This window comes from Oryctolagus cuniculus, chromosome 8 (assembly GCF_964237555.1).
Source record: "Oryctolagus cuniculus chromosome 8, mOryCun1.1, whole genome shotgun sequence".
Taxonomy (NCBI): Eukaryota; Metazoa; Chordata; class Mammalia; order Lagomorpha; family Leporidae; genus Oryctolagus; species Oryctolagus cuniculus.
In genome coordinates, this window is record NC_091439.1 from 62,207,542 (window position 1) to 62,231,887 (window position 24,346).

Below are 24,346 nucleotides of genomic sequence, written 5' to 3' on the forward strand. Positions count from 1 at the left end.
CCTGAAAGGCAGAGTTGCAGAGAGAGAAAGAGGTCTTCCACCCACTGATTCACTCCCTGAATGACCCCAACAGTGGGAGCTGGGCTGATCCAAAGTCAGGAGCTAGGAGCTTCTTCCAGGTCTCCCACGTGGGTGCAAGAGTCCAAGGACTTGGACCACCTTTTACTGCTTTCCCAGGCCATAACAGAGAGCTGGATCAGATGTAGAGCAGCCAGTACTTGAATTGGTGACCAGATGGGATGCTGGCACTGCAGGCGCTGGCTTTACCTGCTACACCACAGCGCTGGCCCCTTGATCATTCTTAAATTAGATTATCAAAATGATTAGTGTTAGAAAAAAAATTATTCTCAGCCAGCACCAGGGCGATGTTGTCATTGACCTGTACAACAAGGAGCGGCCATGCCCAGAAGTGCATGCAAGAAACACAACTGAAACCTAATATTCAAGATTCCCCCACAGCCTGCTTGAATTTTTTGAAGTTGTGCAAAATAAAATATTATAATTATTTCCTTAATCGCAATGTACAGAGGGATTTTATCATACAGACTGGTGATCATACAGCCACTGGTCATGGAGAAGAGTCTATTTTTGGTCAACTATATGGTGATCAAGCAAGCTTTTTTTGAAGTAGAAGAAGTGCAAGAATTAAACACAAGAAGAAAAGAACTGTGTTCATGGGGAACAATGGCAGTGATCAGCATGGATCTCCGTTTCTTATTATTACAGGAGAAAATCTAGATTACCTTGTTGGTGTTCACACAGTGTTTGGCAAAATGACGGAAGGCATGGACATAGTTAAGAAAATTAATGAAGCCGTCGTTGACAAGCACTTTGTACCATATTCAGACATCCGGATAAATCATTCAGTGCTTTTAAATTATCCATTTGATGACCCTCCTGATTTATTCCTGATCAATTACCAGAACCCACAAAGGAACAGTTAGATAGTGGTCAAAATAGGAGCAGATGAAGAAATTAATGATTTTTTTTATTTTTTTTATTTTAATTTTTGACAGGCAGAGTGGACAGTGAGAGACAGAGAAAAAGGTCTACCTTTTGCCGTTGGTTCACCCTCCAATGGCCACCGCGGCCAGCGCGCCGCGCTGATCCGATGACAAGAGCCAGGTACTCATCCTGGTCTCCCAAGGGGTGCAGGGCCCAAGGACTTGGGCCATCCTCCACTGCACTCCCTGGCCACAGCAGAGAGCTGGCCTGGAAGAGGGGCAACCGGGACAGAATCTGGCGCCCCAACCGGGACTAAAACCCGGTGTACCAGTGCAAGGCAGAGGATTAGCCTATTGAGCCGCGGCGCCGGCCCAGAAATTGATGATTTTAAAGGAAGATCAGCTGAAGAAGTACAAGAAATGAATGAAGAAAAAGAGGCCAAAACTCAAGCTATTCTTCCCAGAGATGGTGGGAGACCTACATGACACAGATATTAAACCTCCAGAAAATGTGCTGTTTGTTTGGAAATTGAATCCAGTGACTGTTAGGTAAGAAGTTAGATATGAGCTTATGTGTGTGTGGCAGGCCGTATGTCCAGCATATGCATCTGCATCTCAAAGTCATCCTCACAATGTTTCAGGGGCAGTCTGGTATTCGCATCCTGCCCTGCCCCCTTCTACCTGATAACCTGCCAGGTGGGGGGTCCCCACCCCTTCTGCCTGACAAATCTTTCACAATCTCCCAGATGAAGCCCAGTATCTGCATTTCAAATACCCTGCTCCGGATCCCTATTCTCTAGGGGGTCCTGCTCACCCTTCCTCCTGGCTGATACCTTCAAGGGAAAACTCAGTGAGGAGCTTCTTAACATTTGCATCCATAAAGTCCTTTGTTTCAGGAGGAAATGTACCTTCAAGGGAAAACTCAGATAGAAGTTTTTCTATTTACATCCAAAAAGCCCTTTGTTCCAAGAGGAGCAGAGGTGGGGAAGCAAGACCCATCTCCTTAAAAACCCCTGGCATCAACTGGACTGCGTGCTCAGCCCTCTGCCTCTCTGCTGAGCTGCCCACCTGGCCTGGTCAGGTGTAATCTCTCTACTCAACCATGTAACCTCGCTCCTTCCTCCCCACCCCTAGTCCGAGCAACTGGGCACTCTCTCAGGCTCTGTCTGGAGAGGTGCCCATCCATCCTTATGGATGTCCCTTCCCTAATAAACCTTGCTATTTTACCTCCCACTACTCTCTGTCTCACCCCTGAATTCTTTCTTGCGCGAAGACAAGAACCCTGCATTTCTCCAGTAACAGTGACCACAGATGAAGATCTGGAAATAATATTCTCAGGATTTGGGCCAATAAGAAGTTGTAAGGTTATCCAAGATTGGAAGACAGGGGAGTCCCTTTGTTATGCTTTTATTGAATTTGAAAAGGTGGGAAATACGCTAAGAGTGATTTCAATGAGTATGAAAAGGAACAGGATAATTGCTCTAATTTGGTTCTGAAAGATAAAGTAGAACCCAAACAGGATGCAAAATTCAATCTGATACTAGATGAGGAGGCAGAAGAGAAAGTCAAGTCACTCACACACAAGTAGAAAACACAAGAACAAAACCTGGCACAGATCTGAATAGAAAGAATGTGAGACTACATGCCTGTCAAAAATATTAACCAGAATATCTGCAGGGAGATGGGATTTGGTCACCATGAAGAAGAGGAAAGCTGTTGAGAAAAACAAAAGAGTGAAAAGAAAGACCAACCTCAGAACCAAAGTTGCAGCCAATCTTGACAAAGGGATGGCCACTATAGTAATAGTCACAAACCCAAATACCAAACTGATTCTTATGAAAGAGAAAGGAGTTAAAAATAGAGAAGATGGCCCAAATCCTTGGGCTCCTGCACCCACGTGGGAGACCTGGAAGAAGCTCCTGGCTCCTCCTCCCTTTGGATCAACTCAGCTTTGGTCATCGCAGCTATTTGGGGAGTGAACGAGCAATGGAAGACTAACCTCTCTCTCTGGCTCTACCTCTCTCTGTAACTCTGTCTTTCAAATAAATAAAATATCTTTAAAAAAAAAAGAGAGACCAAAGCAGAAGTTCAAAGAAATCTAAAGAAGAATCTCATAGGATTAAGTATCAAAGGGATCACGTAAACAAGACTAGTGTCTGCTAATACTAACTGATAGAATAAAAAAGGGAGAGAACGATCCAACATGGGAAGTGGGATACACAGCAGACTCATAGAATGGCAGATGTCCTAAACAGCACTCTGGCCTCAGAATCAGCCCTTAAGGCATGTGGATCCGGCTGAAAAGCCCATGGGAGTATTTCAGGCATGGAAAGCCAAGACACTGTGGCAAAAAAAAAAAAAAACAAAAAAACAACAACAACAACCTAAATGAAAGATATCCGCGAATGAGATCCCAGTGGAAAGAATGGGTCATCAAAGAAGGAGGTACCTTTCTCTGAAGGGAGGAGAGAACTTCCACTTTGACCATGGCCTTGTCTAAATATGATCAGAGTCAGTGAACTCAGGGGGCTTCCATAGCCTTAGCAGCTCATGACAAGAGCCTAGGGTGATTACTGATGCCATAAACAAGAGTGTCAATTTGTTAAGTGAACAACAGGAGTCACTGTGTACTTACTCCTCATGTAGGATCTCTGTCCTTAATGTGTTGTACATTGTGATTTAAAGCTATAACTAGTGCTCAAACAGTATTTTTCACTTTGTGTGTCTGTGTGGGTGCGAACTGTTGAAATCTTCACTTAATATATGCTAAATTAATCTTCTGTATATAAAGATAATTGAAAATGAATCTTGATATGAATGGAATGGGAGAGGTAGCGGGAAAGGGGAGGGTTGTAGGTGGGAGGGAAGTTATGGGGGGGAGCCATTTAAATGGCTGTACTTTGGGAATTTATATTCATTAAATAAAAGTTAAAAAAATAAAAGAGTCAAATTTGTTTAAGAAACAGTTTTATCACCTTTAGATCATTACTGTTCACCCTGGTTAGGCAAAATAGTATAAACATGATGTGGCGCACAAAATTGTTTTTTAAAAAAAAGCTCTTAAATTTCTAACATAAATACTTTAATTTAGGTAATGTAAAACCCTGAGATTGTCCTCTGTATAAAAAAAGTTGCATTTAGTCACTTGTGCTAAGAATGGTACCTTATAAAACCGATAGCCAACAGGAATGGTGAATTATGAGTTGTAATTTTTTTAAAGGTTTATTTATTTATTTGAAAGTCAGAGTTACACAGAGAGGAGAGGCAGAGAGAGAGAAATCTTCCGTCTGCTGGTTCACTCCCCAGATGGCCACAACAGCTGGAGCTGTGCTGATTCGAAGCCAGGAGCCTCTTCCGGGTCTCCCACGTGGTTGCAGGGGCCTGAAGTTTTGGGCCATATTCTGCTGCTTTCCCAGGCCATAGCAAAGAGCTGGATTGGAAGAGGAGCAGCTGGGACTAGAACCGGCACCCACATGGGATGCTGGCACTTTAGGCCAGGGCGTTAACCCACTGCACCACAGTGCCGGCCCAATGATTGCAATTTTAAAACCATACTTTAAGTGAAAAAAAAAAAAAAAACAAAAAAAAAAACATAAAATTTGCTTCAGCATTAACTGTTCAGTATAAACCAGTGTTTAAATTCACCAATACAGGTTTCCTCAGTCTTGAACATTTTTGTATTTCTATGAATATCAGGTTTATCAACAAATATTTCTTTTAGCATTCAGATCCAGATTTTCTAGTTATTGTTAAATAGCAGATAGCCTGGGGTGAGTATTCCCTAAATTATTAGTTATTACTGTGTTATTTGCCATTGTTCTTTCTCTGCTATTTCTTGTTGGTGAATTACATCCTATCCTGCTAGCTGCATTTTCTCCAGCTTTTCCAGAATCAAAGATTTTAAGGGCAGAAGTTTGGGTTTACCTATCCTGAACTAATAGCACCATTGTGATTACATCTTCCATAGATAACTGCCCTTGTTTTGGAAGAACTTCCTGGAATGTTGACTTTACTTCTGGCATATTGGAATTGTTGGATACAGTTTTTTCCTGAAAGTTCCAGTCTTTTTTCCTGCAGCTTCAGGCATCCAATCTGATATTACCAAGATGACTGAGCATTCTCACTTCAAGCCTTCAGAAGGAAAGATGCATCCCTTCCTGGACAGTTCATCTGTTGCCCAGGATAATGGTGAGATTCGAAAAAAATATAAAATAAGGCTATTCTTCCTACAGTCATAGCTGGATCACAGAGAAGGTAGAAATAACAGATATTTTAAGATAAAAATTCCCAGATGTTGTTACTCTTGTAATGAAGTTCTAGTTCATTCTTCAAAAGAAAACCTTATAGATAGATATCTTTAAATATTGGACCTACAGATCTTTCATGTGAACCTTATGAACAGCTAACATGTACCAGTAACTATAGATGGAAGTATTAATGTAGTTGATCATATTTATTTTTTTCTTTTACAATTTATCTTTAATTGATACATAATACTAGGACATGTTTATGGTGAACTGTGTGGCAGTGTGATACATATATATGATGTGCAGTGATCAGGTCAGGGTAATTAACATTTCCATCTCTGCAGACTTTTTAAAAAAGATTTATTTTATTTACTTGAAAGAGTTACAGAGAGAGAGACAGAAAGAGAGGTTTTCCAACTGCTGGTTTACTCCCCAAATGGCCACAACAGCCAGAGCTGAGGCAATCCAAAGCCAGAGGCCTGGAGCTTCTTCTGGATCTCACACATGGGAACAGAGGCCCAGGGACTCAGGCCATCCTTCCACTGCTTTCCCAGACACATTTGCAAGGAGCTGTATTGGAAGTGGAGCAGCCAGGACATGAACCAGCACCCATATGGGATGTTGGCACTGTAGGTGGTGGCTTTACCCGCTACAGCACAGCACCAACCTCTTTCCTCAGGCATTTATGGTGCCTTTGTGTTTAGAATCCTAGAACTCCTCTTCTCCAGTTCTTTTTTTTTTTTTTTTTTTTTTTTTTTGACAGGCAGAGTGGATAGTGAGAGAAAGAGAGACAGAGAGAAAGGTCTTCCTTTGCCGTTGGTTCTCCCTCCAGTGGCCGCCGCGGCCAGCGCACTGCGGGCTGGCGCACTGCGCTGATCCGATGGCAGGAGCCAGGTACTTCTCCTGGTCTCCCATGGGGTGCAGGGCCCAAGTACTTGGGGCCATCCTCCACTGCACTCCCTGGCCACAGCAGAGAGCTGGCCTGGAAGAGGGGCAGCCGGGACAGAATCCGGCGCCCTGACCGGGACTAGAACCCGGTGTGCCGGTGCCACAAGGCGGAGGATTAGCCTAGTGAGCTGCGGCACTGGCTTTCTCCAGTTCTTTATAAAATATTTAACAAGTTGTTATAAACTATAGTTATCCTACTGTGCTATAGGACACCAAAACTTATTCCTTCCATCTAACTCTGGTTTGTTTCTCTGTTCCCACTCACCTCTATTTTCCTAGCGTCTCTGTAACTCTGCCTTTCAAATAAATAAATAGATCTTAAAGGAAAAAAGACATGCAACTGATTTTTTAAGATTTATTTTGTTTATTTGAAAGGCAGAGTTATGGAGGGACAGAGGGACAAAGAGAGAGAGAAATCTTCCATCCACTGGTTCACTCCCTGAATGGCCTGAGCTGGGCCAGGCTGAAGCCAGGAGCCAGGAACTTCATCCAGGTTTCCCACACAGGTGCAAGGTCCCAAGGACTTGGGCTGTCCTCCACTTCTTTTCCCAGGCACATCAGCAGGGAGCTAGATCAGAAGTGGATCAGAAGTGGGGCCAGCGCTTTGATATAGCAGGTAAAGCCACCACCTGCAGTGCAGCATCCCATATGGGCACCAGTTCGAGTCTCAGCTGCTTCAATTCCGATCCAGCTTGGTGGTATGGCCTGGGAAGGCAGTAGAAGATGGACCAGGTCCTTAGGCCCTTGCACCCATGTGGGAGACCTGAAAGAAGCTCCAGGCTCCTGGCTTCGGCTCAGCCAAGCTTCAGCCATTGTGGCCGTTTGGGTAGTAAACCAGTGTATGGAGGACCTCTTTCTCTCTCTCTCTCTCTCTCTCTCTCTCTCTCTCTCTCTCTCTAACTCTGCCTATCATGGAAAAAATAAATCTAAAAAAAAAAAAAATTGAGTGAGACTTGAACCAGTGCCAAGATGAGATGCCAGTATTGCAGGCAGTGGCTTCACCTATTAAACCACAACACAGGCTCCATCACAACTGATTTTTTATGTTGTTTTTTGTAACCTGCAGCTTTACTGAATTTCTCAATTCTAAATTTTTTGTTGGAGTCTTTAAATTTTCCTACATACAAAGTTGTCATATGCAAACAAGTATAATTTGACCTGACTTTCACTCTTCCTGCTTGCGTGCCTTTTTTTTTTCTTCTTAGCTGATTGCTCAGGCTAACACTCCCATTACCACATTTTTTGTTTGTGTGTTTGAAAGACAGAGTTACAGAGAGATGTAGAGCCAGAGAGAGAGAGGTCTTCCATTCTGCTGGTTCACTCCCCAAATGACTGCAACAGCCAGAGCTGAGCTGATCCAAAGCCAGGAGCCAGGAGCTTCTTCCAGGTCTCCCATGTGGGTGCAGGGGCCCAAGGACTTGGACCATCTTATGCTGCTTTCCCAGGCCATAGCAGAGAGCTGGATCGGAAGAGGAGCAGCTGGGACTCGAACCGGTGCCCATATGGAATGCCGCCGTTGCAGGCTGGGCTTTTAACCCACTGTGCCACAGCGCCGGCCCCCCATTACCACATTTAGTAAGAGTGGTAAAAAATGGACATCCTCCTATTATTTCAAATCTTAAAGGAAACCTTTCAGCTTTTTCTCATTCAGTATTTATTATCTTGGCTGTAGTTTTTTGTGGATAGCTTTTACTATATTGAGACACATATCTTCTATACATAATTTATCTAGTACTTTTCCATATATATTGAAGTGATCATATGTTTTCTGTCTTTTACTTTGTGGCTGCCACTGCCAGAGCTGAGTCAAACCAAAGCCAGGAGCCTGGAACTCCCATGTGGGTAGCTGGGGCTGAAGTAGTTGGGCCATCTTCTGCTGCTTTCCCAGGAAAATATGCAGGGAGGTGGATCAGAAGTGGAACATCCACATGGGATCCCGGTGTCATAGGTGGCAGCCTAACCTGCTGTGCCACAACACTGGCCACCTATGTAATGTTTTTCACTTATTAATTTACATGTGTTGAGCCATCCTTGTATCTTTGGGATAATCCCATTTGATTGTGGTGTATGGTCTTTTTGATGTTCTGTTGGATTCAGTGTGCATGTTTTTTGTTGTTTTTTTTTTTTTTTTTTGGAGGACTTTTATATCATGGGCGTTGGTCTATAGTTTGCTTTGATTGATGAGTATTGTCCAGTGATACTAGCCTCATATAATAAATTTGGAAACATTCTTAAAATTTCAGGGGATAGAGAATAAGTATGGGTTCTTTTTTTAAAATTTTTCTAGAGCAGCTGGCACTGTGGTGCAATAGGCTAAGCCACTGCCTATAGCACTGGCATTCCATATGGGTGCTGGTTTGTATCCCAGGTGCTCTTCAGATCCAGCTCTCTGATATGGCCTGGGAAAGCAGTAGAAGATGGCATAAGTGCCTGGGCCCTAGCAACCATGTGCTATTTGAACCTCCTGACTCCTGGAGTTTTATCCATCCAGCTCCATCCATTGCAGCCATTTGGGAAGTAAACCAGCAGATGGAAGACTTTTCTCTCTGTCTCTCCCTCTTTCTGTCTGTAACCACCTCTCAAATAAAAAATAAAATCTTAAAAAAAAAAACTGCTAGAATTTAGCAGTGAAACAGTCAGTCTTAGGCTTTTCTTTGCAGACTTTTATGACTGATACAGCCTCATTCATGTTACTAGTCTGTGCAGGTTTTTCTTTCTTTATGGTTAAAATTTGGAGTATCTGGAAATATATCCATTTCTTCTAGATTTTCCAATTTGTTGACATACAGTTATTCGTAATAATCACTAATAATCCTTTCTATTTCTGTGGTATTAGCTTTAATGTCTACTTGTAACTTCTGTGATTTTATTTGGACTTTTTCTTTTTTGGTTAGTCTAGCTGTAAGTATGTCACTTTTGTTTATCTTTTCAAAAACTACTGTTTTTCCTTGATTTTTTTTTTTTTTTTTTGATAGGCAGAGTTAGACAGTGAGAGAGAGAGAGAAAGATCTTCCTTTTCCGTTGGTTCACCCCCCAAATGGCCGCCACGGTGCTTCCTCCTGGTTTCCCACGCAGGTGCAGGGCCCAAGCACTTGGGCCATCCTCCACTGCCTTCCTGGGCCACAGCAGAGAGCTGGACTGGAAGAGGAGCAACCGGGACAGAATCTGGCGCCCCAACCGGGACTAGAACCTGGGGTGCCGGCGCCGCAGGTGGAGGATTGACCAAGTGAGCCGCGGCGCCGGCCTTTCCTTGAGGTTTTACATATTTTTTCTTCATTTCTTTCTGCTCTGATCTTTGTTATTTCTTTTATTATATTAAATTGGTCTTTGGTTTGTTCTTACTTTTCTACTTCCTTAACTTGCATCATTATGCTGATTATTTGAAATAATAATTTCTTATGGCAGGGAAGTATATCTAGTACCAATAGCTGTCCAACCTTCGTATTTCATTTAAAATCTTTTGAAGTCTCATTCAGGAATGTGATTGAAGATAGAGAAAATCAGTGGTAGAAAATATCTCAGAATTCTAGTTCTGTCCACAAAATAAAAGGACTACAGTTTCTGATATTTTCTTTTGAAACTTTGCTCATTATTATGAACTATTGGATATATTAAATTCCTATATGATGGGGCTGGCGCTGTGGCTCACTTGGTTAATCCTCCGCCTGCGGTGCCAGCATCCCATATGGGTGCTGGGTTCTAGTCCCGGTCACTCCTCTTCCAGTCCAGCTCTCTGCTATGGCCCTGGGAGGGCAGTGGAGGATGGCCCAAGTGTTTGGGCTCCTGCACCCACATGGGAGACCAGGAACAGGCACCTGACACCTGGCTCCTGGCTTCAGATCAGTGCAGCGCCGGCTTTGGCGGCCATTTGGGGAGTGAACCAACGAATGGAAGACCTTTCTGTCTCTCTCACTGTCTATAATTCTACCTGTCAAATAAAAAAAATTTAAAAAAAATTACTATATGATAATTTGAAAACATGCACATGGTTTGGGTTAATAACTTTTAAAATGAATATTTGGAGCTGTTTTTGCTGTAACCTTATCTGATTGACTGATAAAGCTTTATGATAAAAATAAACATTAATGTCACATAACCATATTTGTTTTCATGTGGATGTGTCATCCTGTTTTTGTTTTTGTTTTTTTACTTACAAATTATTTTTCTTCTAGATCTTAGCATGCACACCACAGAATCAAAAACTGAATCTTTGGATAATAAAGACTTTGTAACATCTACATCCACTGAGGTAAAAGTCTTAAAACTCTAATGTAATATATGATATAAAAACCAGTCTGGGAGTGGGCACTTGGACCAGTGGTTAAGACACCAGTCAAGACATCCACATCCTGTATCAAGTGCCTGGGTTTGATTCTGGCTCCAGTTTCTGGAGAACTTGGGAGTCAGCATGTGATGGTTCCTGTAGTTGGGTTCCTGCCACTCGTGTTGGAGACAGATTGAGTACTCTGCCCCTGGCTTCAGTCAGGACAGCCATGGCTATTGTAGGCATTTAGAGAGTGAACTAGCAGATAAGAGACAGAGAGAAAATTAAAATCCATCTGATCTTGTAATTCATTTGTAATATTTGCTGTTAGTTTCCTGTTATATGTCTTAAAAATGTAAAGAAGTAATTTGAAATAGCCAGTTTTAATGAGTTTTGATATGAGTACGAAGGATGGAACAGATATAAAAATGTTGAATGCAGAGTATTTTATAGCTAATATAGTCAGATGTTAGGAATAAGAGAAACATTGCTTATTAGTTTTCGGTGTGTCTAGAAAAAACGTGGTCATTTAAACTAATAGATACAAAGATGTAAAGACAACTCCAAATTTATTAAAATGTTCTGTGTATTTGAGGAACCGCATTTTTTTGTAAGTGTTTAAAATAAGTCAGTAAACCATTTGTTGGTTTAGTTTTTGCTAATAATAGGTGCTTATATTTAGAAATACAAATTGCTTATTTTTTAAAAAATAGAGATTTATACAGTTCTTAAGGGCCAATAAAGTCCCTTTTAAAAGTATTTTAAATATTCAGCATTACCTCCAACTACTTATTTAGCTGTGAAGACTCCATTTTAATCTGTCAACTTATTGAAAATTCTGAAATAATAAAACTTAACATGTTTATTGTGTATTACCTTTCATCCACCCTAATAAAATTTTGTCATTGTGTCTTTAGCCCTTTTATACAGTAACAGAATTTTCAGAAGCCTCTACAGCAGCACTCCAACCGCTCAGTTATGATCAGGTTTGAAAAACTTTGACTTTAAAGAGTTAAATTATTTTTAGCCACCATCTGCTATGGTTTCTCTATCTCCCTGGTTACTAAGTGTTAACTTTTCCCTGCCTTAATCTGTCAGTGCACTGTAATCTTTGTTTTATTTCCTATATCAGTGCGATGTTCTCTCTCCAACTGTACTCATAATTTTATCAGTACACTCAAAATATTGGTGTGTGGAGGCACAGGATTTGGAGATACCTATTCCAGAATTAAATCTACCCCAGATTTTTGTTGTTATAAGTTGTAATTGTTTTTTGCATTGGGAGAAACTTCTCAATATTCTCACAATCCAAAAAAAAATACTCACAAATTCTCACAATTCATCAATTTCTTTTTTTCTTCCAATTGAACAGTTTTGTAAGTAAACTGACTACCATTCTAAGGCCTGGAAGAATGAGATATACCCATAAACTATCTAAATGTATTATCAAGAATATTAGTGAAAGCATGCTTGAATTTCTGAAGACTTGACCTGTTTTTCTTATTTTTCCTTCAGTTATTTAAGTTTTCATATGAAATGAAATCAGGTCTGCCATTTAGGTTGCTTTGGTGAATAATCTTTGGGATCCATACTGAACACATAACTACTATGTCACACTATTCATTATCCAAAATATCTTCAGGATTTCTTGGAAAATGCATATCATGAAAAACTGTGCATGGGTTTCATAAATTTTTACATCAAAATAAACTGATCTCTTAATTCCACTTTTCCATGAACTTTCAACAGTGCATTATACTACAATAAATGATAAATGAAAATGATGGAGACTGCAGCCTGTAAAACGCTAAATCAAGGTACCATGCAAACTGTACTGCTGTAACACCCCAAATTCCTGCCAGTATAGATCATGAATGTGAAATCCTCCATGTTAACAGTATAATATGAGTTTAGTTATGAGATTTAGTGATTTTAGTACACTTTTAAAAAATCTCCTTGTTTTACTTCAGATCCTCAGTGATCCTAACAGTAATGTATACGAAGAAACTATCCTGTCAAAAACAGAGGAAACAAAATCACAGAAGAAAATGAGAATGCACATTCCTAGTCCTCTAAAAGGAACATTGAATAAATTTATTACAAATGGTATGTGAAATAAGAAATCTAAATGGAATCTGTATGGACAAAGTAAATATTCCCTTGAACTTTTCAAAAGCAAAAGCAAAATAATGCTTTAAAAAGTCTATAGTTTCATCTTTGCATGCCTTTTTATGTTAAATTTTTGGGATTAGAAGCAGCATAAATTAAAGATTATTATTTACAACCCACCTTGACACTTATTTTTAAAGTAGTAAGAACTTTGACCTCCTGGCCATATGCAGCTTCTTATTAAAATTAGGCCTAAAATTGTAAAACAGCAGCAGCCATGCAAAGAGTTCTATAAAGTTGCTTTCCCATGAAAATTTTTTTAAAGGTTTATTTTATTTATTTGAAAGGCAGAGTTACAGAGAGTGAGGGAGGAAGGGAGAGACAAAGAGAGAGAAAGGTCTTTCATCCACTGGTTCACTCCCCAATTGGCTGCAACAGCCAGAACTGGGTCTTGCTGAAGCCAGGAGCCAGAAACTTCATCTGGATCTCCCACATGGGTGCAGAGGCCCAAGGACTTGGGTCATCTTCCACTGCTTTCCCAGGTGTACAAACAGGGAGCTATATCAAAAGTTTAACAACCAGGGCTCAAACTGGTGCCCACATGGCATGTGGGCACTGCAGGCGGCGACTTTACCCACTACGCTCCTGCACTGGCCCAATCTCATGAAAATTTTAAATCCTTTCATTGTCACTAAATATTTTTGTATGTTTCCTTGTTTAATAATAATTATTCTATTTGATTAAACTTAAGAAAGAGAACGATATTTTGACCTCAAGAAGTATCAAGCCTGTAGAGAACAAAACTAAATATGATGAAGGATAAGTAACATTTTCTAAAATACTCAATTTTGTTTTTAATTAAATTGTATTTTCTTATTTGCTTCTTTCTAACTTCAAACTTTTGAAAGCAAATTTTACTCATTGATTTTTCATCAGTAAAGATTAGTTTTTAGTTAGTGTACAATATTATTTTGAGGAGCCAGGGTTGTAGCAGAGTGAGTAAAACTGCCTGCAACTCCAGAATTTCATATGGGTGCCAGTTCATGTCCAGTCTACCCCTCTTCCAATCCAGCTCCCTGCTAATCGCCTCAGAAAGGCAGCAGAGGATGGCTCAAGTATTTGGGCACCTGCCACCCATGTGGAAGATTTGGATGAAGCTCTGGGCTCCTGGTTTTGGCCTGGCTTTGCACTGGGTTATGGCCATCTGGGGATGAACCAGCAGATAGAAGAACTCTCTCCCTCTCCCTCCCTCTCTCTGTGACTCTGACTTTCAAATAAATAAATAAATCTTTTTTAAAATCAATACTATCTTTTTATTTTATTTATTTATTTATTTTTTGACAGGCAGAGTGGACAGTGAGAGAGAGAGACAGAGAGAAAGGTCTTCCTTTGCCGTTGGTTCACCCTCCAATGGCCGCCGCGGCCGGCGCGCTGTGGCCGGCGCACCGCGCTGATCCGATGGCAGGAGCCAGGAGCCAGGTGCTTTTCCTGGTCTCCCATGGGGTGCAGGGCCCAAGCACCTGGGCCATCCTCCACTGCACTCCCTGGCCACAGCAGAGGGCTGGCCTGGAAGAGGGGCAACCGGGACAGAATCCGGCACCCCGACCGGGACTAGAACCCGGTGTGCCGGCGCCGCTAGGCAGAGGATTAGCCTAGTGAGCCGCGGCGCCGGCCCTTAAAATCAATACTATCTTGAAGGCCCTGAATCTTTCTTTTTTTATTTGACAGATAGTGTTAGACAGTGAGAGAGAGAGAGAGACAGAGAGAAAGGTCCTCCTTCCATTGGTTCACCCCCCAAATGGCTGCTATGGCCAGAGCTACGCCAATCTGAAGCCAGGAGCCAGGTGCTTCCTCCTGGTCTCCCATGTGGTGCAGGCACCCAAACATTTGGGCCATCCTCCACTGCCCTTCCAGGGCCACAGCAGAGAGCTGGACTGGAAGAGGAGCGACCGGGACTAGAACCTGGTGCCCATATGGGGCGCCGCAGGTGATGGATTAACCAAGTGAGCCATCGCGCTGGCCCCCTGAATCTAACTTTTTCTCTGAACTTCAGTGATCCTCATATTTCGTAAGAGATTAGACTTCTTTGGAAATAGATTTTCTGCACATGGATCTAACATGTATGTTCCTATGCTCCTGTCTACTTAGTAGGCAGTTTCTATAGTGTGGATGTTAGGAGTAGGGCCAGGGCCAAAGGGTGAGAAGGAAATATATTGGTCACCAAAGGTTTTCACCTGTGGTCAGGCTGCAGTTTCTTCAGGAAAATTATTTTAATGGGCCAGAATTTCTCAAAATTTTATTACCAGCTTTATAAAGTTAGCAGTCTTTGGAAATTTATGATTCAAAAATAATATTCTGGAGAGTTCTGATTTCTAGTCCCACATGTAAGGAGCTTAGAAGTCATTACTCTGCCCTGACAACAAATAAAGGGTGAAAATTGAATGTTTCTTAAATCCTTGAGAGAAACAGGTCATAGAGCAAATGACCCTCCTAAAATTTTGGAGAAAGACAGGTGGACAGAGAGGCTTCTCACTTAAAGGATTAGAAACTCCTGTGGGAATGAGTGACTGAGTAGTACAATCTGAGTTGTAATTGCAAGTTGGCTGAAACTCATTCTGAACAAATCTGGAGTCAAAAACTCCAGGAGAGGCCCCATTGTGGGATGGGGAGGTCCACAGTTTTATGTTTTACCCTCCCTGGAGCCAACTAGCAGAGGGAGGTAGTAGTCACTGTGAAAGAGAGCATGGCATTATGTGCTTAACAAGGCCAGCCCTCAAGAGAAACCATTCACCAGAGTCAAACCTACAGGAATTTTACAAGAGCCTAACCAACCTAGGGGAAGGAAAATACCTAGTTCCAGGCCTCTCTGGTCTTCTACACAGGAGGAAGGAATTAACTCCAGCCTGCTCTGGCCATCCTGTACTGAATTTCACAGTCCTTGGGCATAGGACCTAGTCATGCACTATAGAATACCCCCCACACACACACCCTTCCCTACAAAAATATTACTATAAGTTTGCTTAGCAAAGGCCCTTTTACTCAGTAGATTATGCCCACCTTCCAATTAAAATTTAGAAGATATATTAAAAGGAAAAAAGAAAAATCCACCTATAACAGACTATGGATGTTAAAATTATCAGACTATGGTTAATATGCTAAGCTGGTAGAAGTAGACAACATGATAACATATAGATATTGTGCACAGAGAGAAATTGTAAGAAGAAAAAAATGCTAAAGATTAAAAACACAGAAAAGCAGCATGCCTTTGGATGGGTTCATTAATGGAAAGAACATAGCCGAAAATGTCTCTGAGATTAAGAATAAGTCAATAACAAATTCCAAACCTGAAAACAAAGAGAGAAAAAAGCTGAAAAATTAATAGAATATCCGAAACCTGTGGAACAGCTACAAAAGGTAGAACTTACATGAATTGGAAGAGAAGCAGAAATGAACTTAAAACATATGTGAATCAATAATGACTAATATCCCCAAATGAATGTGAGATACCACATCAAAAGTTCAGGGACTCACAGAACACCCAACAGGATAAATGTAAAACAAACAAGTGAAAGGTCTACATGTAGGCATATCCTAGTCAAACTTCAGAAAATCAAATATATGTCAGAGTAGAACAAAAAACAAGACCTAGTTATAGATTATACAAATCACATATTGATAAAGGGATATGGAAAGATATACCATCCTAACATTAATAAAAAGAAATGTGAAGTAGCTATATTAATTTTAGACAAAGTAGATTTCTGAACCTTGAAAGTTACTGGGGATTAAGAGGATCATTACATAGTGATAAAAGAGGTTAATTTTCGGAAAACTCATGGCAATCTGTAATGTATATGATACCTAGTAAGACAGCATCAAAATACATGAGTCAAAAACTTACAAAACTGTGAAGAGAAATAGATTTTCTGGTTGGAAACTTCAGCCTCCTTGTATCAGAATAGACAGATCTGGCAGGCAGAAATTCAGTAAAAAGATAGTTGAACTCTGATAGAATTAAAAAGGAGCAAACGATCCAACATGGGAAGCAGGATACACAGCAGACTCATAGACTAGCAGGTGCTCTAAACAGCACTCTGGCCTCAGAATCAGCCCTTAAGGCATTTAGATCTGACTAAATAGCCCATGAGAGTTTCTCAGGCATGGAAAGCCAAGACACTGTGGCAAAAAATAAATAAATAAATAAATAACCTAAATGAAAGATCTCTGTGAGTAAGATCCCAGTGGAAAGAACAGGCCATCAAAGAAGGAGGTACCTTTCTCTGAAGGGAGGAGAGAACTTCCACTTTGACTATGGCCTTGTCTAAATAAGATCGGAGTTGGTAAACTCAAGAGGCTTCCATAGCCTTGGCAGCTCCTGACAAGAGCCTCAAGTGATTACTGATGTCATAAATAAGAGTGTCAATTGTTAAATCAACAACAGGAGTCACTGTGCACCTGCTCCCCATGTAGGACCTCTGCACTTAATGTGTTTTACTATGAGAATTAATGGTAAAACTAGTCTTCAAACAGTACTGTATACTTTGTGTGTCTGTGTGGGTACAAACAGTTGAAATCTTAGTATGTACTAAGTTGATCTTATGTATATAAAGATAATTAAAAATGAATCTTGGCCGGCGCCGTGGCTCACTAGGCTAATCCTCCGCCTTGTGGCGCCAGCACACCGGGTTCTAGTCCCGGTCGGGGCGCCGGATTCTGTCCCGGTTGCCCCTCTTCCAGGCCAGCTCTCTGCTGTGGCCAGGGGGTGCAGTGGAGGATGGCCCGAGTGCTTGGGCCCTGCACCCCATGGGAGACCAGGAGAAGCACCTGGCTCTGGCTTCAGATCAACGCGATGCGCCGGCCGTGCCCGCCGGCCGCGGCGGCCATTGGAGCATGAACCAACGGCAAAAAGGAGGACATTTCTCTCTGTCTGTCTCTCTCTCACTGTCTACTCTGCCTGTCAAAAAAAAATGAATCTTAATGAAGAATGGGATGGGAGAGGGAGTGGGAGATGGGATGGTTTGTGGTGGTAGGGAGGTTATGGGGCGGGGGGACTGCTATAATCCAAAAGTTGTACTTTGGAAATTTATATTTATTAAACAAAAGCAAAAAAAAGTATTCCTCAAAAATGAACTTTTCTCAACCTTAAAAAAAAATATATATATAGTTGAACTCAACAGTACCATCAATCATCTGGATACAATTGACATTTGTGGAATGCTTCATCCAACAATGGCTGAATACAGATTCTTTCTAAGCTTACTTGAAGCATTCACCAAGCTAGACCATATTCTGAGCCATCAGATGTGCCTCAGCAAATTTAAAAGAATGGAAATTACAAATGTGAGCTCTCAAATAACAAATGGTTTAAATCAGAAATAATAACAAAATGAGCTGAAAAATACCAAAATAGGAGCTTGGATTGTGGCTTAGTGGGTAAAACTGCCTCCTGTAATACCATTTGGGTACCAGTTCAAATGCTGGTTGTTCCACTTCCTATCTAACTCCCTGCTACTTGCCTGGGAAAAGCAATGGAGGATGGCCCAAGTACTTGGGCCCCTGCCACCCACATGGGAGAACCAGATGAAGCTCTTGGCTTCAGTCTGGGCCAGTCCTGGCCACTGTGGCCATCTGGAGAGTGAACCAGTGGGCAGAAAATCTCTGCTTTCCTCCCTATCTTTCCCTTCCTTCTTCTCTCCTTTTCAATTAATTCATTTTAAAAAACAAAGTTAGAGGCCAGCGCCACAGCTCACTTGGCTAATCCTCCACCTGCGGCACCGGCACCCCAGGTTCTAGTCCCAGTTGGGGCACTAGATTCTGTCCCGGTTGCTCCTCTTCCAGTCCAGCTCTCTGCTGTGGCCCAAGAAGGCGGTGGAGGATGGCCCAAGTGCTTGGGCCCCGCACCTGCATGGGGGACCAGTAGGAAGCACCTGGCTCCTGGCTTCAGATTGGCGCAGCACACGCCAGCCTCAGCGGCCATTTAGGGTGTGAACCAACAGAAAGGAAGACCTTTCTCTTTGTCTCTCTCTCTCTCTCACTGTCTAACTCTGCCTGTCCAAAAAAAAAAAAAGTTGGCTCAACATTCAAAGGTCAATGAATATAATCCATCACATGAGAGCTAAGGATGAAAAATTACATGATTATATCAATGAATATAAAAAAAGACATTTGACAGGACCCAACATCTTTTCATGACTTAAAAAAAAAAAGGCTAAGAGCAAATTAAGAATAGAGAGAACTTCCTTAACTTCAGTAATGTCTATTAAAACCCTACAGCTGCTCTTCTCTTTCCGGTCCCAGGCGCTTCGGCAGCCGCGGGTTACAGTGCAGACATGGCCAAGTCCAAGAACCACACCACGCACAACCAGTCCCGAAAATGGCACAGAAATGGCATCAAGAAACCGCGATCACAAAGATACGAGTCTCTGAAAGGGGTGGACCCCAAGTTCCTGAGGAACATGCATTTTGCCAAGAAGCACAACAAGAAGGGCCTGAAGAAGATGCAGGCCAACAACGCCAAGGCTATGGCTGCGCGTGCTGAAGCTATCAAGGCCCTGGTCAAGCCTAAGGAAGTAAAGCCCACGATCCCGAAGGGTGTCAGCCGGAAGCTCGATCGGCTTGCCTACATTGCCCACCCCAAGCTTGGAAGGCGTGCCCGTGCCCGCATTGCTAGGGGTCTCAGGCTGTCCCGGCCACAGACCAAGGCAAAGGCCAAGACTGAGCCCCAAATCAAGGGCAAGGTCAAGGCTCAAATCAAGGCCCAAGCTCAAGCTCAAATCAAGAGCAAGGGCAAAGGCAAGGCCCAGGCTGAAACCAAGCCCAAAGCCCAGGCTGAAACCAAGCCCAAGGCCCAGGCCCAAGCCAAACCCAAAGCTCAGGCCCAAGGCAAGCCCAAAGCTCAGGCCCAAGGCAAGCCCAAGGCCCAGGCCCAAGCCAAGCCCAAGGCTCAGGCCCAAGCCAAGCCCAAGGCCCAGGCCCAAGCCAAACCCAAGGCTCAGGCCCAAACCAAGCCCAAGGCCCAGGCCACACCTGTAGCCCCAGTTCCGGCTCAGGCTCCTCCCAAAGGTGCCCAGCCCCCCGCAAAGGCTCCCTAGTAACAGCCTTTGCCTGCCAATGCAAGGGCAGAAGGACTGGTGTGACCCCTGGGCTGCTGTCTGCGTGGGGCTAGTGTCCTCCTGTGCTGTTTGTACAAATAAACCCGAGACAGGGAAGAAAAAAAAAAAAAACCTACAGCTAACATTATACTTAATGATAATGAACAAGAAACTTTTCCTGTAATATTGGGTGCAAGACCAGGATGCCTCCTCTTACCACTTTTTTCAACATTGTGCTTATTAATGTCCAATACAGTAAATCAGAGAAAAGAAATAAAAAGATTCAGAAGGAAAAAAAAAACTTTTCACAGATAACATAACTAGATAGAAAAATCTGAGAATCAAGGAAAAAAACTCCTGCAGCAAATAATAAGTGAGTATGATAAGGTTGCAGGACAAAAGAGTAATATACACAGGTTTATTGCTTTCAGATGTGCCACAGTGAACAAGTATAATTTGAAATTAAAAAACAATACCATTTGCACTAGTACCACACAAAAAATGAAATTCTTAGATATGAAAGTAACAATAAATATACACAAGATCTATATGGGAAAATAGAAAAATCTGAGGAAAGGAATCAACAAATTAAATAGAGATTCTGTATCCATGAAAGACCCAATATTGTCTGATGTCAGTTCTTTCTATTGTGATCAGTAAATCGAATGCAACTCCAATAAAAATCCCAGAAAGTTTTTTCTTATGGATATCAATAGACTGATTCTAAAGTCCATGTAGGCAGCAAAAGACCCAGAATATCTAATGCAATATTGAAGGAGAAGAACAGAGAGAACTGACTTACACAATTTCAAAGCTTAACATAAAACCATGAATGTCAAAACTCTGATGTTGGGAAAGACTGCACAAATAGATCAGTGGAACAGAATAGAGAGCCCAGAAATAGACTTAAATAAATATGACTTCCATCAGCTGATTTTGACAAAAGGGTAAGGGAATAAAGTACAGCAAAGATAGTCTCTCAGCAAAGGGTGCTGGATCAAGTAAGTGGACATCCACATTAAAAAAAAATCAATCTAGACCCAAACCTTACACCTTTCACAAAAATTTACTCAAAGTGGATCATAGACCTGAATATAGAGCACAAAAGCTACAAAATTTCTATAAAGTAGCATAAGATAAAATGTAGATGACCTTGAATATGGCAATGACTAGATAGAACACCGAACACACTCCGTGAAAAAAATAATCGATAAACTGAAATTATGTCGCTCCCCCTCTTCGTGGAGGAACGACACTAAAACCTGCCTAGGCTTCATATCCGAGTCACGGCACCATTATGTCGCTCCCCGTCTTCGTGGAGGAACAACACAGGACCCTGCGCTGTTCTTTTGTCTGCTCGGCCCTTCCCGGGTTTGCTGCTGGTTCTTCCCGGGTTGGCTACCGTCCCTTCCACCTCCGTGGAAGGGCGGTTCACCCTGCCACTTTCCCCACTTCCGCGGGGGAGCGGCACACCGCCAGCCGGCTCTCTCGGGGGCTGCACAGGTGTTCCTTCAGATAGATGTTCCTGGTGCATGTTGTCTCTCTCCTCCTTTATAGTCCTCTTCCGCCAATCCCAACTCTGCTACCCACACGCCGAGTACGCTGCTCTCCTCCAATCAGGAGCAGGATCAGCTCCTGCAGGTCATCACTCAAGTTGGCGAGAGGCAGCTGTGTAGAAGTTGTTACTCCCTTCTCAGCGCCATATTGTGGGAGAGCAGATGCATAGAATAAGTCTTAATTCCAGTAACAGTCTAGTCTGAGTTGCTCCCCACAAAATAAGTTAACATTAAAAACTTATCTGGAATATACTTTCTTTTTTTAAGATTTATGTATTTATTTGAAAGTCACAGTTACACAGAGAGAGGAAAGGCAGAAAGAGAGAGAGAGAGGTCTTCTATCCTCTGGTTCACTTCCCAAGTGGCCGCAATGGCTGGAGCTACGCCGATCCGAAACCAGGAGCCAGGAGCTTCTTCCAGGTCTCCCAAAGGATTTGGGCCATCTTCTGCTGCTTTCCCAGGCCATAGCAGATAGCTGGATTGGAAGTGGGGCAGCTGGGACTCTAACCCACGCCCATATGGGATGCCGGTGCTTCAGGCCAGGATGTTAAACTGCTGCGCCACAGTGCTGACCCTTGGAATATGCTTCAAGAAACAAACCACAGACTGAGAGAAAAGTATTTCCAAAAGACAAATCTGATAAAGACTATTAACTAAAATATATAAAGAGGAACAGGCATTTGGCATATTTTCTTGGAATGCCCATATCCCATATCAGATTACCTGGGCAAGTTCTAGCTCTACTTCCAATTCCAGCTTCCTGCACACTCTGGGAGGCAGCAATTGATGACTCAAGTACTTGGGTCCCTGCCACCCACATGGTACACCTGGATTATGTTTGGGGCTTTAGCCTGGCCCATCCCTGGCTGTAGTGAGCTTTTGGGGAACAAAACAGTGGTTGGAGGATCTCCCCTCCCCCTTCTCTCTTTCAAATAAATAGTTTTTATACACACATAATGTATGTGTACACACAAATTCTTCAAACTCATCAATAAGAAAAACACTCCTATTAACAATGAAACACTGGAACACACACCCTGCAAAATAAGGTATATATACGGCAAGTTAGCATATGAAAAGATGCTCAACATCATGTCATTATGAAGCTGCAAATCGAATCTCAAAATGTCTATTTTACTCAAAGACATTACATTTCAGGTACTCTATTAGTTGCCTCGGATCAGGGAAAACATGGTATTGGTCTTTTTGGGACTGGCTTATTTCACTAAGTATAACAGTTTCCAGTTAGATCCATCTTGTTGCAAAAGACAGGATTTCATTTATTTTAACAGCTTAGTACTCCATAGTGTATATATATACCATAATTTATTTTTTTTAAGGGAAGGGGTTTATTGGGAAAACCCAGCAGACCAGAGAGAAGGGGCGAGGAAGAAAAAAGAGGGAGAAGGAGAGTGTAAGAGAGAGAGACAGAGAGGAGAGGAGCAAGCGAGGAGAGGGGGGAGGGGGAGAAGGAGGAGAGAGGGAGAGGGAGGAGAGAGGGGAGTGGGAGAGAAGCCTTTCTTTTTTTTTCATAATTTCTTTATCTGGTCAACAGTTGATGGACATCTGGGTTGATTCCTTAAACAAAGTTTTAAAGCATCTTTTTTTTTTGGAAGATTTATTTATTTGAAAGGCAGAGTACAGAGAGAGAGAGAAATCTTCCATCTGCTGGTTCACTCCCCAAGTGGCCACAACTATAAGGGCTGGGCCAGATCTAAGCCAGTTGCCTGGAGCTTCTTCTGGGTCTCCCACAAGGATTCATGGGCTCAGAAGTTGAGCCATCCTCTGCTGCTTTCTCAGGCACATTGGCAAGGAGCTGGATCAGAAGTAGAGCAGCCAAGACTCAAACTGGTGCCCATATGGGATGCCACCATCGCAGGTGGCACTTTGACCCACTATACCACAACACCGGCTCCTGGAACATCTGTTTTAACAAATTTTTATAGTTTGTCCTAAAGATAAAAGAGAACTATATGTTTTCTAAAATCTGAAATTTCTCACAGATAAGCCAGGAAAGAAATCTAGCTGTCCCATATACATTGCTTTGTCATATTGTGTGCCCAAATGGGACTCTGAGAATGGCACATTGAAAAGAATTATTAGGAACAAGGAATCTTTCTCATTAGGAGAAAAAAAAAATTGTACTAGTATTCTAAAAGTTCTTGGTAGAACTATTCCCAAAAGAATTTCTCAGCTGTGGTATTTAGGTACTGTACTGAAGTAACATTAATTTAGATGCATCAAAATTTTATTTATTAAGCAAATGTTTGTGCTTACCTATAGTCCTAATTGTTAGAGAGCCAAAAGAAAATCTTACTTCAACCAAAAACATAATAGTAAATCTTTAACCATGTGCTTACTAAGTGCCTCAGATGCATTGTAGTCAAAAATATATCAAGTATCACTATGCTCCTAAATCTGTATATATGATATACATGAAATTTATTTACCTTAAAAGCTAAATAAATTGATTTTTTTAAAATAGCAAAAAAAATCATCTCATCAGATAATTCTGTTCCTATTTTTTCCTCCTTTTTTAAGAATATAAAATGTTTTTAAGTATATAAAAAATGTTATATCTTTTAGCCTAGAAATTTCATAATAATCATCTTTGTTCTTTTTCCTCATGCTGTTGCCAGTTACTTTGTTTATAAATCCTATCATTTCTACTTACATCATATTTATTTACTTTGAGTTTTATTACAGAATTCAAGGTACTTTATGTTTCAGTTCCTAATTTTCATTCTACTCTTACCTCTCAAAAGTTCTTATTACAACCAGACAGGTTTATTCACCTTTCAGTGTGTTCTTGACTTTACCTTGCTGTATATGTGTTCAGCCTGTCCCTCAATAAAACATGCCTTAATTCTTTGCTTATTAAAATCTCATCTTTCAAGGATCAATGAATTCTTTGCAGCACTTACATAATTTTAATTTGTGCGTATTTCTATTTTTCTTGATTAAATTGTTGGTTTCTTCAATAGGAGCATTAATACTATAGGCACTATTAGGAACTTCCATATATGCAATCACTCAGCCATGAAAAACAATGATATCCTGTCTTTTGCAACAAAATGGATGCAACTAGACACCATGATGCTTAGTGAAATAAGTCAGACCCCAAACAACAAACATCATAGGCTTTCTCTGATTGGTTGTAGCTAACATAGAGTATAGTTGTCAATAA

General features: G+C 41.7%; 2 protein-coding genes and 2 pseudogenes across 11 annotated transcripts in view; 3 read left to right on the forward strand and 1 right to left on the reverse strand.

Moving 5' to 3' along the window:
• The first annotated feature begins 242 nt into the window (after nucleotides 1-242).
• Nucleotides 243-3,309, forward strand: LOC100345184 (peptidyl-prolyl cis-trans isomerase-like 4; annotated as a pseudogene).
• A 1,431-nt stretch (nucleotides 3,310-4,740) lies between these two features.
• LOC103350816 (BBSome-interacting protein 1 pseudogene) lies at nucleotides 4,741-4,966 on the reverse strand (annotated as a pseudogene).
• A 32-nt stretch (nucleotides 4,967-4,998) lies between these two features.
• Nucleotides 4,999-24,346, forward strand: part of SLC9B1 (solute carrier family 9 member B1) — a 157,899-nt gene continuing 138,551 nt past the window's right edge. For 9 of the 10 annotated variants that reach the window (XR_011378326.1, XR_011378328.1, XR_011378327.1 and 6 more), the window contains exons 1-4: nucleotides 4,999-5,132; nucleotides 10,312-10,388; nucleotides 11,321-11,389; nucleotides 12,374-12,509. Coding sequence is in view for 2 of the 10 variants with exons in the window: in XM_051819537.2 (XP_051675497.2) it covers nucleotides 5,051-5,132; nucleotides 10,312-10,388; nucleotides 11,321-11,389; nucleotides 12,374-12,509 (364 nt within the window). In the remaining 8 variants the exon portion in view is untranslated. The remainder of the gene's footprint in view (nucleotides 5,133-10,311; nucleotides 10,389-11,320; nucleotides 11,390-12,373; nucleotides 12,510-24,346) is intronic. The other variant, XM_070047787.1, reaches the window with a different exon arrangement.
• Nucleotides 10,326-19,735, forward strand: LOC138843520 (large ribosomal subunit protein eL29-like). The gene is made up of 3 exons (XM_070047790.1): nucleotides 10,326-10,388; nucleotides 11,321-11,389; nucleotides 18,810-19,735. Exon 3 carries the CDS (start codon nucleotides 18,842-18,844, stop codon nucleotides 19,601-19,603), a length of 762 nt encoding a protein of 253 aa, XP_069903891.1. The 5' UTR covers nucleotides 10,326-10,388; nucleotides 11,321-11,389; nucleotides 18,810-18,841; the 3' UTR covers nucleotides 19,604-19,735.